At 37.6% G+C, this 19634-nt stretch overlaps 1 protein-coding gene across 4 annotated transcripts; it reads right to left on the bottom strand.

The window, feature by feature from the left end:
- Positions 1-9889: 9889 nt before the first annotated feature.
- Positions 9890-19465, bottom strand: LOC139121157 (snurportin-1-like). Of its 4 annotated transcripts, none has more exons than XM_070685831.1 (8): positions 19281-19465; positions 16144-16421; positions 14913-15078; positions 14340-14444; positions 13497-13584; positions 12965-13146; positions 12625-12705; positions 9890-11510 (listed from the first exon to the last, which is right to left on the bottom strand). In XM_070685831.1, exons 2-8 carry the CDS (start codon positions 16299-16301, stop codon positions 11241-11243), a joined length of 1050 nt encoding a protein of 349 aa, XP_070541932.1. In that variant the 5' UTR covers positions 16302-16421; positions 19281-19465; the 3' UTR covers positions 9890-11240. The 4 variants fall into 4 exon arrangements, with proteins under 4 accessions (XP_070541932.1, XP_070541933.1, XP_070541935.1 ...); XM_070685832.1 differs by having other exon boundaries at positions 16144-16368; positions 19281-19459; XM_070685834.1 differs by having other exon boundaries at positions 10367-11510; positions 12652-12705; positions 19281-19433.
- Positions 19466-19634: the final 169 nt, after the last annotated feature.

Below are 19634 nucleotides of genomic sequence, written 5' to 3'. Positions count from 1 at the left end.
TTCGAAAACAGGGTGACCCCCCCCCTGCGCACGCGACAACTGTAAAACAAAAGGTGGACATAATATATATATATATATATATATATATATATATATATATATATATATATTATTATATATTTTACATACATTTATATTTTAACAGTTATTCTGTGTTTTAGTGAAATTGTTGACATGTCAGTTGTAAGATAGGAATTTCAAAGTGTCAATCTTGAAGTTTGAATACAGTAGGGTACATTTTGAATGAGTTGTGAATGTATTTCACATTTTCTATGCTTAACCAGATGTCCTGAACAGAAATGGATGTCAATCATTAATATCAAAGAGGAAAGCGCAGTAAATCAAAAATTTTGATGGGTGTTAACACTTTCCAGCCATCCAATGAAATCTCCTGAGGAGCCATAGAGAGACATTTTCGCTAAATCTGATGTGTGCAGTGCCGGGGTCTGAGATGACCTTTTCTTGTAACATTGAAACCATAAAAGCACAGCTAATAATGACAAAAACTGCCTTTTTAACTGTTATTTTGGTCATAAAAAAGTATCATTCTACAGAAAACCTGAGACACAAAGGAAAACAGTTGCATTGATGACAACGAAAGATATCTTGTCATTTTTCTATCTCTAAAATAAGTCACTTTATCAAATATATATTGTGAAATATTTGTGCATGTTGCTTTCTCATACTGAATTCTCATACAGAGAACAGAAAATACGGATAGTTTTCAATCGGAAAAGTATCAGGAATTTGTCATGCTTTTCACTTTCACTTAGCAAACATCAAGATATCTCTGGCATATATCTTTGATTTATTACAGTATGGTGCCCGAAGGGCGCGGAGAAAAATATGAAACATCCTGATACCTCTGATATATATTTCTTGTATATTAAAGTCATGCACAGGAAGGGCGTGCTGAAAAATGTCTGATATATTAAAGTAATGTGCTCGAAGAGCACGCTGAAAAATATTGAACATACAGATATCTCTGATATATGTATGCCTGATATGTTAAAGTTGGGCGTGCTGAAAATATGTCTTATTATTAAAGTTACGCGCCCGAAGGGCGCGCCGAAAAATGCAACTGAATGATGAAATTTGTGGCTGACACGATGCATTTTAGGCAATGATGAGCCTGTGTCGAAATTCAAAAACACACTGACCCCCCTATTGGGCATTTCAAAAACATGGTGACCCCCCCCCCCCCCATCACCAAAGTCAAAAACAGGGTGAAACCCCCCCCCCCATGAATCCACCGCCCCCCCCCCCCAGGCCGAAGAAACTGACCAGTCCCTTAGTTGTGTAACTAATTAGGAAAGTTCGTTGAATATGCAAATTAGTGATTAGCTGAAGTGAAAATGCTCAGTGATTTTCAACAAAGTTATATCGCAGTATCTTCAATGTACATAGCAAGTTTCATCAACTTTGGTCGAGTCAATCTAGATATATATCCCTAATTAGGAAAGTTGATTAAATGCTAAATCAACATGCTGCAAACGACTTTCATGAATGTTTTATCATAGTATCTTCAATGTACATGGCAAGTTTCGTCAACTTAGGTCAGGTCAATCCAGATGTATATCTCTCATTATGACATTTCATCAAATATGCAAATTAGCACTTAACTTTCATGTCACCCTTTAATATCTTCCACAGCTGATATATCCTTGTGTGATCGACATTTGTAGAAAATTTCATCAAATTTTGTGCTTCCTTTTTTTCTAAAATCATTAAGTATGCAAATAAGCATAATATATGCAGGCCTTACCCACCAAAACCTGATCAATTCTTGTCATTTACAAACAGAATCTACATACAATATTTCATTCCAATCCTATCAGCCGTTCTTGAGATACCGCGGCGCCAATACATACAGCCAAACAGACAGACAGATATCGCATTTTAGCTAATGTGTGTGAAAACGTGAGCTAAAATGACTGATTTGTATTAAACTTACAATAACTAACTTCTTGGATGGATTTGAAACTACATGGCCGCCCTTTTGACCGGTCACAGTGTTTCCAGTCGACTGCTAGGCTGCCAGAAAGGTGGATTTAAAGTTGTCAAGGCAACCGAGAGTATGTTTTGACCTGACTGCCATTCGATGAACATAATCAAATGGTAGACTGCAGTGTTTTGATTTTTTTCAGCACTGTTGTTCATTAGATACTTTGATTTCGGAAATTAAATTGGTTTGCAAGCCCAACTATGAACAGTATGACTCGACCTCATTACATTTCATGAAGAGCAACCAAGCGAACCCAAGTAATATACGATTTTTATGCCCTTAAATACAACCCCTGTGGTTGAAGGAACCAAAGTAAGACTTTGATATTATCCATTAAAATTCGGAGAATGTCGCCCGAGGAGTTTAGATTACCTACACATATCGCAAATGTATAATGAAACTTTGCAATAGACACTATAACTGCCAACATTTTCTTTCTTCCTTCCTTCTTACTTTCTTTATTTCTTTCTTAAATGTCTGACACTAATTATTCGTCGATTAAACTATCCAAAGAAATCCGTAACTTTTAGTCTTGGCCTTCGTCAACTTGGCCGGCTAGCGTGAAACATCTTCTGAAAGGGCTGCGTGTTTCTATGATCTATTATCATGTAGACGACTCCAGAGGGCATAAATGCACTTCTAAATAGAGCCTCACAGACATGTCTTTCAGTTCTACGATTTTATTGCAGTAAGATCTCTTCAAACGTATCAGAATCAAGGGTCCAGAAAAGTCTTGAAAAGGGAGAGAAATTTCATTTATTACGACCATTACAGTAATTAAATTTCTGGGAGATATACAACAAAGTCGCCTTAAATTCACTTAATTGGTGGTAGGACATCAACGAAAGTTTTTTAGGCGACAATAGCAATGGCTGCGTTGCGTGTACTCCATTAAAATTTACCTCATAAAAGTCCTTCAGATTTGAATTTTCAAAGGAAGGTTTTAAAAGGCGAATTGTGTTTATTGTTATGTGGCGATTAAAATGTTCCAGTGCGCAGGTAAATACGCCATTGTGTTTTGAGTTATTTATGAAGTCTTCTCCGAATGTTTAATTGTCGCTGCAACCAAACGATGTGAGATTTTTGAAATTCAAAAATGAAAATAAATTATGATCGTATATGTGATTTATATTCGTTATCAACCTTGAATCCGATTTATTTTAAAGGCGAGACATTAATTTTTCATGGAATTTTTCAAAATGAAATTTCAGATAAGAGTATGTATTTGCCATTTCGCAAGTCATTTTTATATTTCAATGGCTTTCATAAAACAAAATAGCACCTCCGATATCATAAAACATCTCCCGATCGCATCTATAATTCTTTGTCGTTTGCACGGTACGTGGTGACGAAGAGGTTTAGGCTAATGATCAATCTGCATCACTGTGTAGACTAATGTGAAAATCAAAAATCGAAATCTTGACCCATACTTTGCTCTAAAAACTAGAACTATTCTGTTTTACAGTTAAGAAGAAAAGCAAAGGTCATTTAGAAGGTCAAAATAAGTATCTCGAATCGAACAATATTTGAAATTTCAAATGACCATCAATCTACGTGTTAATTCTATGCTGAAATATTCGACTCTTAATATTCTTGACCGCGAAATGGCAAAAAACTTCTTTTTTGCTCACGTGTTTACACACGTGATTATATGTCGCAGCGATGTCTGTCTGTCTGTCTGTCTGTCTGTCTGTCTGTTGGTCCGATATCTCAAAAACGGTTCATCAGATCAGAATCAAATCTGGTACATATATTCAGTTAGCAAATGGCAAGAACTGATATGTTTTTGGTGGGTGTGGCTTGCATACTTTTTGCTCATTTGCATAATTAATGATTTTAGAAAAAAAACGGATATACATTAAAAACGACTACACACAATTTGATGAGATTTGCTACAAATGTTGATCACACCAAGATATATCAGCAGTGGGAACCATTAGGGGGTGACACGAAAGATAGTTGCTAATTTGCATATTTAATGAACTTTCGTAATTAGGGATATATGTCTGATTTGACTCGATCAAAATTGACCAAACTTGGTATGTATATTAAAGATACTGTTATTTAACATTATTGAAAGTCATTAAGCGTTTTAACTTTAGCCAATTCCTAATTTGCATATTTAATGAACTTTGCTAATTAGGCATATATATTTGAATTGACTGGACCGACGTTGATGAAACTTGCTACATGTATTTGGAGCTACTATGATACAACATTTTTGAAAGTCTTTAAGCATTTTTACTTCAGCCTATTCCGAATTTGCATATTTAATGAACTTTCCCAATTAGGGATATATATCTAAATTAACTTGATTGTAGTTGTTGAAACTTAATATATACATCAAAGATACTGTGATATAACATTATCGAAAGTCAAAAGACATTTTTACTTCAGCCAATTCCTAATTTGCATATTAAATGAATTTTCATAATTAGGGATATTTATCTGAATTGACTTGATCAAAATTGATGAAACTTGCTATGTACATTAAAGACACTATAATACAATATTATTGAAAGTCATTAAGCATTTTCTCTTCAGCCAATTCCCAATTTGCATATTTAATGAACTTTCCTAATTAGAGATATATATCTGAATTGACTTGACCAAAGTTGACAAAACTTGCTACATATATTGCAGATACCATGATACAACATTATTGACGATCATTAAGCATTTTTACTTAAGTCAATTCCTAATTTACATATTTAATGAACTTTGCTTATTAGGGATATATGCTGGGATTTACTTGATCAAAGTTGGCAAAACATGCTATGTACATTGATGATTATACCTGGTTAAAACAATATCGAAAGCCATTTCACATTTTCATGTCAGCTAATTTATAATTTGCATATCTAATGAACTTTCACAGCTCGGCATATATGGCTTGAAGGACTTGGCCAACGGTAATTACACTTGCTATATAAAATGGTGATACAATGACAGCAGTCAAAGAACTTTAATATGTTTATTTCAGCCAATTACATATTTGTATACTTCATGACCTCTTAGAATTAATCGGCAGTGATTATTGTTCATTATGTTGATAATAATAATTTCAATGAAGTGGCAAACATATGGCAAAGGTTCAAATTTACATATAACTGCAATATATAATGAAACACGTGAGCATTTTCAGTTCATATCTGGTATTTTTATTTTCAGTCATCAATTGTAATCCCTTATACACAGTCGGTAAATGGTTCTTTTCTGGTGATTTTTTTTATTCTGAAACGCATTCTAGCTTTACCATTTCATACATAAGGGACCAATTCAGCAAAGGCTGTGTTCGTTACTTCCCGGCTCTGAGTTAGAACAATCATGTACAGCACATTTGCAAAGGAGCTTTTAAAATACATGCTGTCATACTAGTAGCTTTATATTCGAAATAATGGTCGTCATTTTTTCGGCTAATAAAGTGCTCTTGTGCTGGGATTTGTAAATTGCCTGCCCTACATTGCTGTTAACGGTTGGAATTTAAACTCTTCACGGAAGAAAATTCATCGCATTGAATAGTAAAATAAAAACACGTACAGCTAAGCATCCCACTGGATCACTGTCGCTGATTGAAACACGTTTCACATAAAATGCTGAAAGTTTGAGGATAGAGTAACACTTTTTTTGTCAAAGCCGACATACTACCACGCACAAACAACTCAAAGGAGGGAGCTGAACTGCCGGTAACAACAAAGAATATCCGCCAGAGAGATAATGTAAAAACGACTCGTGAGAAGACGGAAACAAAGTGAGTAAATAAGGCGATATTTATTGAACAAGGATTGCGAGGTAACCGAACTCATACTGATCACATACTTCAGGATCCATTCTTGCAGAGCACCTTGCAATTGTGTTATGAGTGTCCCTCTTCAGATGAAATTACTGCCAAGATATACAATGCTATGAGTGACTTGATGCAAGGAACTAATCCCGTAAGGCTAATATTTATCTTGGAATGGAGATGTGAGTATTAGCACTGTCATCATCACACCGTGACTCAAACATCGTCGTTATCGTCATCGTCGCCATCGTGGTCTTCTTTGTTGTAATCAGCACTGCACTGCCACAAAAAATCTAATTACAGCAATCACAATGATGATGACGGCAACCACAGTATATCGATGAAATTTAAAAGTTTTGATGGTATTGTAATTATGCCTTGTGCTTATTGACTTTGTAGACTGCAGGTGACACATATTTTGAAGAGGTTGAAACGAGGTAATCGTATTTGGGTTTACTTTTCTTTTCCAGCCATAAGCTGTTATTGGCTACTGGTTCCCAACGAGGCCACAAATGTGTGCTCTAGTCCTCTGATCATACAACATAATGCTCGAAGAGCGACATTAGTCATTTTTGCGTAAGGAGTATATGAGTATATAGGTTTTTACGCACCTTGAAACAAAAATACTTCTGCTCAAACTTTCTTCAAGCAAACTTTCAACCATTCTCTTAAAAACCAAGAACAAAAATCTACGCTCAAGGTGCAAATTTTGGTACCAGACAAGCAAATTACCTAACATTTACCGGCACTTAAATCAAAATGGCCGCCATCCCTATGTTAACTCGGGGTTTGGGTTGGGGTGGGGTTAAATATTCGATTTCACAAAAGCGAGCTGGTGAAAACTTTGTTTATTCCACGAACTTTAAAATGAGCGGCCAACAAGTGGTAGACCAAAAAAGTATTGTGAACGTTTGAACATCTGTATATCTGTCTCCGGGGCTCTCTCTAACTTTAAATATGCAAATCATATGACATTGACACCTAATCAATACATCAAGCATATACATACACCTTGACGGTACCGTGCACGATGATGTAGCTCTTTACACACAGTGTTTGTTGAAAAAATAACTTTCCAGCGTTGACGACGAGACATTCAAGGACCTCATTCGCGAAATGTACATGATTCTGAAGCGAAGCAAATCTTGAGCGATAAAGTAGATAGTCAATGCCGATAATTTACAGACCTGGCGAGTAAACATCAGAACTATTCCTGAAAAACTACTTCCTTCACATATGTGTATATTGATGTGGAAATAACATTTCTATTCCATGTTCAACTATCTTAATCGTGTTGGAAAATATAAAGAACGTCAGTTTGTTTTGTCAAGATAGGGGCTAGAAAATTGAATTTAGGATACGGTTATTTCATTACACCTGATTATTCCACGGCATTGGTGCATGCCAACCATTCTCCTACAAAAGAAGTACGTTGACTTTCCAGCGCCCTTAGCGCATATGTGGGCCACATTAAAATGTCAATGTGGACTGCACACGTACAAAGGGTGTTGTTATTATTAACAAAAATGAAATAAACTTGGGGTTGTAATGCATTTGACATTTCTGCAAACTATGAGCAGTCGATGATGGACCCATTTACCTATTTTAATATTAGGTTGCTACTTATTGAACAACTTTAGCGATGTAAACGAAAGTTGTAGATTCCGCCCCCGTAGTAGAGGTACTGACTGCAACAGAGAAAGATAAATAGTCGACAAGACAGGGAAGACTGACAGAGCCAGAGAGATATAGAGGTGAAATAGGTAGATCATTCTTCAGCAGAGTCTGTTTAATAAGAGCAAGAACATTAACGTCTCTCTCAAATTAAAGAATATTACAGAATTCTTCAATCGATATTTCGAAAAAAAGTGTGGAAATGTCTTCCGTACATACAAATCGTCAGCCCACGAACCATAAAGTATAGAGGGGTGTATATTGAGAGTTGAAGAAGTAGCGCCAAATTGAAGACAAGCTGCCAATAAATGTATAAAGGTGCATAGGTAAGCAGGTATTTGTGATTGGCCGTCATTAGTTTCCATCGTCATCGACTTCCAATGGGACAGATTATGAATAAAGACATGCTGCTTTCATGTTTTATATTTCCAGACCAGGTAACGAAAAGTGAAAGCTTCTAGCGTTCAAGATATGCGATATACAGAACGTGAGTGAAATTTCGCCTGTCCACACCGCTTTTTTCACATAGAAATAAAGCCGTTATTTCTGGCATATTCCCTCAGATTTACGGAGCAATATGGCGTTTTTATGTTTTGACTGACTCGTAATCACACTTATATTTATCAAGAGTTGTTTTTAAAAGCTTGCATGTGTGTTTTAGGGAGCTCCAAGGGATGGCGAGGATTGAACATGAAGCATTGGCGAGGATTGAACATGAAGCATTGGCTCGGGTCACCTGCGAGACAGTCAACCTTTACAGAGGCTTTTTGTATTACCTTTGCTTGAATTTTGTAGTTTCTTCTTGCCATGCCGACAAACGAAAATGCCCAGACAAAGTGATGCTTTCAGAAATGTATACTGACAAATGAAAATGCCACGACGAAACGTTGCTTACAGAAATGTTACGCCACCTGTTTGTACACAGTGAAAGATATGAACCTAAACGATTTTGGCTGCAGTATGGAGGAACGGCTGTCAGACATCTATCAAACTAATAAATGTTTCATAAAAGAAAAACAATATCACATGATTCAGTCACGCTGTAAACAAGTGCTTTGCATAAGTTGCTACCGCCACAGACTCAAACGTTCCATCTGAAGTCATGGTCTTCCTCTCAGACAAATTATTACAATAAAAATTAAATCTAGAATTAGTTGTTACCGTTCACAAACTAGCTTATTATGTGATGCAAGTACTGTTCTGTCCAGAGTTTTCTAAAATATTGGCGTATGAGTAAATAAATGTCACTACATAGAGTGATGATGTGTTGATGATGCCGAGTCCTGAGTGTAGATACAGTAGAGCGGTAGTGAACGAAATGTCTCTGATTTCAAGAATACGTCAGTGTACAGTATATGTTAAGCATAGTTTGTCATCAACCTTTAGCATATTACACACGATGCACAAAGCTCCCACAGCGGCTCTGTCAGCTTTTTGGCCTTTTGCTTAGTGAAGGGTTACACTTTGCAAAAGGTGAGGAAATTATCAGAGGCTCCAGCCCGTCCACTGTAATTACCGAAAGCCCATAATACATCTCGGCAAAGATATTATTACTGTCTTTTTTTTTCAAAAGAAAATACTTATTGACCAGTCAACCATCACCTTGGCATGTTGGATGTGTTGTGTATTAGGTCAATAAAGGTCCTAAATTGAAATTTATTCAAAGAATCAATAGTTACTTTTCCGCTATTCTTACCAGGTGCCACCGATGCGCGTGCTACAAAATATCCATGAATAAATAAGCCGCACAAAATGGGCGCCAGGATTGTAAACCTGGCAAATACTAGTCTAGAAAATGAAACGGACTTTATGTGAAGCCTCTTTCCATAGAATGTGACAGACTACATGTATGAAAACGATCTTCAGATGCAAAAATATTTACTGTCATCCTTCCTTTGTGTTGTTGGACATGCCATATTTATGATAGTCAAAGTAAACAATATATGTAAGGCTGTTCCAAGCTTTTGGTAGGGAAAATGGAGGATTTTTAAAACATATAAAACAAAGGATATGCAAATATAATCGAGGAGCTTGATCTAGCTTATGTGACTAGCCTCGGCAAAGATATTATTAAAACGGTAATATCTATACAGTGAAATCTTCATAAACGTGTATATTATGTGCAAATGTTTACACATCTACACATGCGCACACAGCTGAGCTGTAAATGCATATTGCTTTGCTATGTACCTCTTATGTGAATGCGTTTGCGCAGACCAGCCTGTATGCTGTTCAAATGTAAAGGTGGCTATTTTTAGAACACTACAGTAACGTGAGCTGATTAAGTTGCCTGTTGTTTGAAGTGAAATCCATCTGCTAAGACACACCTGTTGGGGAAATTTCAGCTGACGACTACATCGCCGATGAAATTTTACCTTCACAGGCAATTTGTCTCCATTAAATGAGTACAACTCTCTCCAGGGAACTGTTGTCACTGCTAATTGATGGCTTTATTTTTCTCAAAATTTACTTTAAGTAATGAAAACACAATCAATATTAATGAGAAACAGATGGCTAGGTTTCTCTAGCTACGGTAAAACAACGCCATTCCCTTTTAAGGAGTGCGGGTCAATGACACATAAAAACTGCTTGACTCTGGTTGATGACCCTAGAGGGCGCTGTGATATTTCAACTGATGAGAACTCATGGACCACTCTCGAACCAGAGTTCTTATCGCGCGTACGCTAATAAGTATCTCTGGCACAGGCAGATTAATATTCATGTGACCCCGAGGTCATTGGAACGTCAATGAACTACTTTTTTACCTGTCGCGCACTGTAGCTATGGTATTGCTACAGTAACGCGCGGCAGTTCGAATTCGTTCCAGCACGCGCACAGTTATCTACAAATTCAAATAAAAACGCCGTTTTCTTTCTTCAGTGTTTATTTATTGTTCTTTCTTGAGTATTCATATATACGGCCATGGTAAATAACTTCGAGTGCAGGAGGGGTCACAATTCAAGAAAATACATCATCAGCAGACGATACAGGGGATTCGCCCAAAGGTCAGAACAGGTCAAAGCCTTGTTTCTTCCCGAATAATTACACTATTTAAAAGTAGTTCCAATGGTAATTATATTTTTCCAGTTCGTGTTTTGCTATAAACTTACAGTAATTAGTTTTCAAACCGATCAACATTTTTGCATGGAGGATGGACTTTGTATTTTCAGCTAGTTCGTCACAGTGTCGGTTTTCGAGCTGACTTCCGGTTTGCGGATCGGTATGTGGTGATTTACCACGTAAACAAGACACCTGTGGCAGAGTCATTATCGGCGACAGCGCAAGGAATTGTGGGATAGACACGCCGATAAGAACTCTGCGGTGGAGATTGCTCATGGACATTACCCTTTACGTATTGAACGGAATGGCACTTTTGAAAAAAAATTTGTCTTCATTATTTTTTTCAATTCGATTTCTCACAATCAAAAGTTAAAAGGGCCCCTTGAAATTCAAAATTAATATGTTACAGCCGTTATTAATATATTGCCAGCAGATGAAGTACTTGAGTTTTTCCATTGTATGGCTCTTCCGGCATCTGCCAGTAGAGATGGATTCCTTGCAAGGTTTTTGAGACTTGGAACCTGATTACGATGACACACATGACGATTCTTGTTGAGGGCAATTTCACTTCAAAGTTGTTACTATGCACTTCAGCAAATCCATGGACAAATGTTAACAGTAACTTTATACAGTATATCAAGTCCACATTTTATAAAATTAGCAAAATGTCTGCTTGTCAGTTTTCATCATCGCTTCCTGGAATACAACATTCATGTGTCACTCCATGGTATTGGAGCCATCGACTTCAGATACATCCTCTTCAACTTGAGCCTTTGATTTGCCCTTGGCCTTGCCAGGGTTGTTCACATCCATAGGAGATGGTGGCAACAGTCTAGCCTTGGGCGGCTTATTGTCTATGTAACTCTGAGGCACAGGGATGTTCAAGATATCTGGTAACATCCACGCTTGAAGCCACGTCACCAAGGGCGTAGTGCCAAATGTATAGTGAGTCTTCTTGTGGTAGAACAGCAAACCATCCAATGCCGGCTACAAGATCAAGAAGAGTGACATAAATTATCAAAATACTTGCATTGACTTTTAGAATCCCAAATTGGAAAGTTGGTTGTATGAGCCAATGAGGCTCTACGGCCATGCTGTTTTCATATCTATGATTGACTTATGAACATTTTTCACACTCACAAACATTTCTTTAAGTTCATTTTAGTGTGAATTACACAAAGTATGAACTATTACATGGCTTCTCCGGAATCTAAAGTCAGGGGGACCATTGATGCACTTGTATTGAACTCTTCATTTACATAAACATAAAACTTTATTTTTCCTGTCTGTACTTATTGTTTGCTTGCAACATAAAGCAATTAACATAACCATGAATTATTTTGGAAGAATTAGTGACTCTTTCCTTATTAGGATGGATAATACCAGTACTTTCACTTTGAAAGAATGTGCATGACACCTACGAACAAATTAATCCTATTTCAACTTCAAAAGGAGGAACACGGTCATTTAAGTGAAGTGTTTGTAGAATGTCAATATGTCGGAGGGAGTCGGTAGAAAGAAAATTGACTAAAAATGTTATGATTTGATGTATGTGAGAGCTTCACATGGACGGATTAAATTCTGTGAGGTGGCTTTAGTTGTATCATCACCATGGTTTGACCTAAACTCATTATTGTAAATGGTGATTGTGGACCTGTATACTGCGAAGGGGGGAGGGGGATGGGGTGAAAACGGGTGTAGAGATCTACATGTACATTCTCACTGCAATGAAGTTCCCCAGTTACAGTTCTAATTGTATTTGAAGATAATCACAGGGGAAGAGGGGCTAAATACCTCTTTTCATAAAATGATAATGTATGTCTTGAAACTCATTGAGATTACAGCTGTTTTACCACACATATCAGTGTTGGAAATATGTGTAAAATAACAACCAGACATCCAGTCAGGTACCTGTCCTAGACATTCTGTCTTGCATGCTGTGTACTCTGCATTTTGTGTGTCTTATCTCAGCAAACCAAAGATAACCAATTGTTTCTACTATCCCATGGTATAGGTAACTGAAATTTTACTCGTCTCACCTAACAAATATTTAACTGCTCTAGGCAGGCAGTTCTGGACACACAGAGGTCAATGCACTTACCTCAAAGGGCAGTGGCTCTGACATTACCTTGGTCAAGTTTTCCTTGTCACATGCATAGTACTTCAACGGTATGAACTTGAACTGTAGATATAAAACAGAGGAGTACATGACTATGTAAAGGAAATACTCTATTCTATATAGCAGTGTCAAGGACACAGCTGACCAACAACAAAGCAGACTTCATCGAGTACAACAAATTATAATACCCCGGTACATGTCACGTAAAATATGAATGATCAAAATGGTGACCTCTTCTCTCGGGTTTGAAATTCACAAATGTGAACAACGTTTATAAACACTAAATCAGCAAGTGGTCCTGTCCATTATCAAAGTCACTCACAGGGTTAAGTTTTGCATTGCTTGAAACTTCTGGAGTCTCTTCAAACTTGGCACGCATCCAGTAGAACCTGAACTCCGTGTCACTGTCGTAGACTGGAGCACCGTTCCAACACATGACATCTAACACATAGTAGGTCCTTGTAGCTTCTGAATATATGGTATCTAATATCGAGTATCCTGAAGCTACAAGTTAAAATACGAATGAAAAGTTTAGGTCTGATACATAATGACCACAGAGGGCAGTATAAAAATGTATATATCAGAGGACATCAGAGAGATTAAAGCTTCAAATACATACATGATCTCAACAACCTTTCACACACAGACACAGACACAAGGACATTAAAACAAACCATACATACATGCATACATACACACATACATACATACAAATGATACATGCATACGTACATGCATGCATGCATGCAGACAGACAGACACACATATATACACACAGACTGACATAAAAGAGTGGACATTGAAAATCTTCCATTTGAAGTGTAATACATATGAGCAAACATAATCAAAGCTACCTGAAGTTCTTTGTCGATTTCCTCCAGGCAAGAGTGAAGGAAACTGATTCAATTTGTAGCCATTCCTCCCATATGCTGCTGTTCTTCCCTGTTTGTGGAATGAGAAATGTCAGTTGCAAGATGCACTGCTGAATTGACGGCAGAAGATGTGGTAACAGTAAACTTGTCATGTTAAAGTACACTTCAGTAAAAACACAAAACTGATATTTCATCTGTTCAAACTCCATGCCATACATGTATGCAAGGGTTACCTGCATTGAATACAAATGCTTGACTTAGATATCAAATACTTGATTTTTTCAGTTTTAGCATCTGAGAATTTCTCTAATTCAGCTTTTTTCACTAAGTTGGATTTATTGAGTGCCTATATCCTGAGAAAGAATTATCATTTTGCTTTTTTAAAAATAAACATCCATGTTATGAGTTTAAATGGGTATTAAAATACGAATGAAAAGTTTAGGTCTGATACAGAGATTTACATAATGACCACAGAGGGCAGTATATATATCAGAGGACATCAGAGAAATCAGGGGTTAATTAATCATATCATTATATCAGATCAACTGGAACCTGAAGGAGATAGTGTAGAATGCAACTTCTTTCATCGCACATTGGAAATCTTAGTAACCAGGAATGAAGGTGAGCAGCTCTGGTAACAAGCTGTGAGCAATAATACTGATAATGTACAGCAATGCTCTGATAGTAATCAATACACTGCCTATTCATCACATATAGAATACGTTCATTTCCTTAATGAGGAAAACAGAGATGACACACACTACTAAATCTAGGGTGACTACTCTGACGAAAACTAAGCTGACGGTAAAAAGTACTTTGCCTTACCCTTGCAGAGACGATCAAGGATCTTTTTCCGATTGGACAAAGCATCATCAGCCACTCTGTCTCAAAATCACTGGGCACATCGACCAGCCACTCAGATAGCATCAACTAATGGAGAGGAAAGGAGGAAGATGGCTTGTATTTGTGTTTGTCATTTCTGTCATTTGGAATTATTCCATCATACAAACTCCTGTATTTGTGGTGCAAAAGATTTCTCATTTGGAGAAATGAACTGCCTGTATGAAACCAAAGATTTGCATTGACTATCTGCTTTACCTCAAAACAAAGTTATTACTGGAAAACAAAGAGCTAACTAACATCTAGTAAATGGCCAATGTCAATAAGAACTTCCACTTGAACCAGAATTGCCAACTTTGGGTTTTAAAACTGTCACAATAGAATCATTGGTATGTTGTTACCAGTATTTTTATATGAAAGGTTGGGTATTATGTGTTGATCATCTTAGGAAACATAACCATACATAATGTACACCTAGACAACTGATACACACAGCAAGTCAGTAGTCAATATCTGTGGCACAGAAACATACTTTTGCAAGAATATCTGAGAGCTCACCCTATTCCTGTAATATCTTAACTTCTTTTTTCTGTGCTTTTTTGTTTTTGTTGTGGATGTGTCCATGTCTTCCGCTGATTCATCCAGTTCATCTTCTTCGCTGCTGCAGTCTTTCCAGTCATCTTCGGCAAGTCTTCTGGCAAGGTTGACATAATCCCTCCTATTCCTGAGGAGAAGTGAATGAAATTTCTCATATTAAGGTCATACACACCTCCAAACAGAAAATTTTCTCATAAACAAATTTACACTACAGGCTTTAAAACACGTCCACAAAAACAGTAAACAACACTCGAAATGTGAAAAATATTTGAGTATCCAAAAAAACTTATCTCTAGGGCACATTCTTAAGAATAGGACACAGTACGACCAAAAAAATAAATTGTGCTGTTCCAATAATATGGTTTTTAAAATAGGTAGGTAGGTAGGTAGGGATTTTTTTTTCAAAATATTTTTATTTTGAAATACGCATTTTTCAGGGGTTCAGGGCGATCAAACACTGGCCACAACATTTCCAGAAAAACGGATCATAGCATATAAAAGGAATAAAAACATAAACTATATCCTCGTTCGAACAAATATCTAACACCAGGTAATGGACGAGTGATTGTATAGGTTTTTTCTTTCTTTGTTTACTTCTGCCTTTAAGTTGCTCTAAAAAGTCTAGGGTCGGCAGGTAAAACATAGGGTAGGTCAGGTTATCGTAACAACACAATTTTTTTTGTTGGGCCTAACAAGTATGGAAGACCAGGTTTGAAATGCTAGTACCTTCAGTTGTTTTCAGGACTTCTTGGGTAACCACAGCATAGTTTCATCATACACCTCAATCTAAGCTAGAATGTGACTCGTCAGGGACAGATATTAAGACTATCTATCATACTTTTTAAATTCTTTTCTGATCTACCACTTGTTGGGGGCTCATTTCAACTGTCTTAGTTTTTTTCAAATATCATAATTTTATTTCTTACAATAGAGTTAACACAGAAATGATCCCCGTTTTGAATCGGTAAATGTTAGGTAATACATGTATGCTTCTTTAACTCCAAACTTTGCATGGTTACCCCTGATTGTTATTCTTGATTTGATAAGAGCATGGTTGAAAGTTTTATAGAGGAAAGTTTGAGCAAAAGTTAAAGTCTGTCACGTTTGAGGCGCACACTGCCTTTAGATGACTGGTCCATTCCACCATTGTAAATTCACTAGCTTGCTCTCTGTACAACGCAAACACACTTACTGTTTCTGCTGTTCCAGCTGTTTTCGTCTCCTTTCATTCTGATCTACAGCACTAGTCCTAACTTTGTAGTTGGAGAGCCTTGGATGAGGTGCGGCTGGGTTGTTCGGTATCTTGCTTACACTGAATGATGCAGATAGGGTTTCTGTCAACTCCTCCATATTGAATTGGATGGCTTCAATCAGTGAAGACAGTTGGAGAGTTAAGCGTCACAGCAAATGGGCTGGCCTTTTCACATCAAAGTTAATATCAATGAAAAGAAAGTTTCATGGATAGATGTACTGTAACAATAAATGGGATAAACTGGCTTGTCTGTGGTGATCTGATAATTTCACAGGTAATATACATTACATCTTTAACCCTTTTCCTGCCAAGTCCATATTTCACCACCAGGACAAGATGATTAAAATTAATGAAACACAACGTATTCCATATGATTTATTTTAACATAATACTGTACATTTGAAGGCTGTTGAAAACATAGTACTGTAAACTTAATTTTTTTTGGACAAAAGATGCTTTAACATACCAAGCCAAGCGGGTGAAAATACGTCATGTTTTGGCTCAATACCGCTTTTTACTGACTTGGCTGATGGGGAAGTAATACAGTTATTACTGTCTGGCAGGAAAAGGGTTAACAACAACAAACAATGCACATTTTCATCACAGCAAAGAAACAAACAATGGATTTATTTACTAACTTATTTACGGCATTTATTTATTCAGTAAACTCCTTCCTCTCTCTCTTACAGTTGCATAAATCACTCTATGACAGCTTGTATGATTTATGCTAGTAAATAAATATAAACAGCGGAAAAATTGAACTTTTTACTGCATTCTCGGATGTCTACGAACAACTGCAAAGTGCTCGAGAAACTGACTTTTAAGACTTAGCACTACACTTCAAGAGTGATAGCTTCACAGCGCTACATTTAAGGAGGGCCAAAGACGGTAGATTTCATGGCCGTTTTACAAAACACCTATCTGGTGATGGAGAATGCACAGATAAATTTGTCATAGTGACAGGTCCATGGCGAATTTTAAAATCACTTGTCCGTAATTTTAATGTTGAAACATGCATTTTAATAATAACTGTGCAAACGGAAACCATGCGGGCAGCTATTGAGACATACAGTGAACAGTGCCAAGAGCATGGCTGTGGCCACTCGGCTGTCTTGTACACATTATACCAAAGTTGAGAAAGCAGCAGGAAAATAATTTAAATAAAATCCATAAAATAAAATGTTGTTGACAACCCTGGAGATTCAAACTTCTCTGTGTTGTTGCATGGCTGGTACTGAATTGATCGACTGGGTTCTTTAACCATGAAAACTGCACTGAGCCATGTTATTGCTGGTAAGTCGCTAAATCTTACCTACAGACAACTCCTGTTCCACTGCCATTTTGAAGGCCATTCATCATAAGACTCAAAATGATGCAATGGTTTATAAGGAAAGTATGCGCATGCGCTGAGCACTTTAAAAATGGTGTTGGAACAGGACTTGTCCATAGAGAAATATTTCACGATTTATCAGCTGTAGCTAGAGTTTATGATGACTTTCCAATCTATGAAGCCAATCGATCGATTTTTGTAAGTATTCCCTTGATTAGATGAAGTTTGAATCTTGAGGATGGCCAATAACCATTTATTTTGTCTAATTTAAAAAGTTAATTTCCTGATGCTTTCCAACCTTGGCTAAAATGTGTACAAGACAGCTGAGAGGCAACAACCATACTGTGGGCGCTGCTCATTGTATGTCTCAAAAGCTGCCCACACAATTTCCATTTGCACACTGGTATTAATAAAATGCATGTTTCAACTTTAAAATTACAAACAAGTGATTTTAAAATTCACCGTGGGGCTGTGGTCATATTGAGTAAAACAGACGGCTTTCAGAAGACTGGCAGTTGGAGCTGGCCACCTACTCTTCTTTTAACAGTACATAAGTTATGCCACGGTGGGGTATATGCTATAATTGATCCCGACCAAGACCACTATGTCAAGAATAATTCATCCACGTTCAGTGATTTTCAAGTACAGCAGAGAAGAAAGAAAACAAAACCCTGAAACGGATTTATCAACAATTCATTCTTATTCATAATTATGATATCCATGTAACATTTATAGACTATTCACGCCGAGTGCACCTGTGTCCACAGGCGCTTGACACGTTGCTTTGTGAAGCCCGTGTATTCCTTCGGTTGCATCCACAGGCTTCGCGAAGGGTAGCTGCAAAATTGTAGCGCTATGGTGAGGCGGTCGGTGAATTTTGGTTTTTGCGACTTGGCTCACCAGTAGCGCGATAATGCCGATGGCCCTGTAGAGGTGAAAATAAGCGCATCCCACTGGACCAGGCGCGTTGCTGTGAAGTGCTACATATTTACTGCATTTGGTCGTACCGATTTATCGCTACTGAAGACTAAACAGTATACTGCATTAACTTTGTCATTTATGGGGTTTGTTCAAACACGACAATCGTGTTCCGAAACATTTCTGGGAGCCGTCATTACCAACCTCCGGTAATGGCGTCTCCCACAAACACCGACGCCCCAAGCTCAATGTTTTCAGAACGCGATCATCGTGTTTGAACAAATTCCAATCCCCATAAAGGACAAAATTAGTGCAGTATACTGTTTAGTCTTCAGTAGTGATAAATAAAACCAAATGCAGTAAATATGTAGCATTTCACATCAACGCGCCTGGTCCAGTGGGGTGCGCTTATTTTCACCTCTACAGGGCCATCGGCATTGTAGCGCTACCGGTGAGCGAAGTCGCAAAAACCAAAAATCACCGACCGCCTCACCGTAGCGCTACAATTTTGCAGCTACGCGAAGGGATGTGTCATTCGCTCTCTACTACCTCCATGGCTTGTGGTATGTGAGCCTGGTACAGGATTCGGTTACTTGCTTTAGGCTTCGCGAAGGGACGTGTCATTCGCCTGAGGTACGCGAGCCTGTTTAATACAGGATTTGGTTACTTGTTTTGCGTATAGCAGGGGACAGGAGTATACAGTCACTCGTGGTTCGATGCACGGGATGGCCGTTGTGGTATTTCTAATGCATACCACAGCGGCCATCGTTAGTATCGAACACAAGCGACTGTGGACTGGCAGTCAAATTTCAAATGCATGTATACTTACAGATTCGATAGTCTCTTGACTTGAGACACGACGCAGGGGTAAAATTTAGTCGAACATAATTTCCCACTTATTATCCTTCAAACCTTTCGACAGCGTTGCTTTTAATCAAGTGACTGACATTGCCGTTGCAGACCTGCAATGGTTAGCTGTTCGCTGTGTAACGTTTCTTCATGCACTTTGCCTCTCCAGAGGGCGTCGTATATGACCTTTGGCTTTGTAAGGCGAAGGGTCATGGTTCAATGGGTACTATGTTTCAGTAAAATTTCGGATTAAATTTTTGTACAGCTCATGAAATAATAAAGTCATTATAAACACACATTTCATCTGAAATGACGGCACACGGTGGTGGAAAAA

Source organism: Ptychodera flava, chromosome 21 (genome assembly GCF_041260155.1).
Source record: "Ptychodera flava strain L36383 chromosome 21, AS_Pfla_20210202, whole genome shotgun sequence".
In the NCBI taxonomy this organism is placed as follows: domain Eukaryota; kingdom Metazoa; phylum Hemichordata; class Enteropneusta; family Ptychoderidae; genus Ptychodera; species Ptychodera flava.
This window is presented reverse-complemented; position numbering and strand designations above follow the sequence as displayed.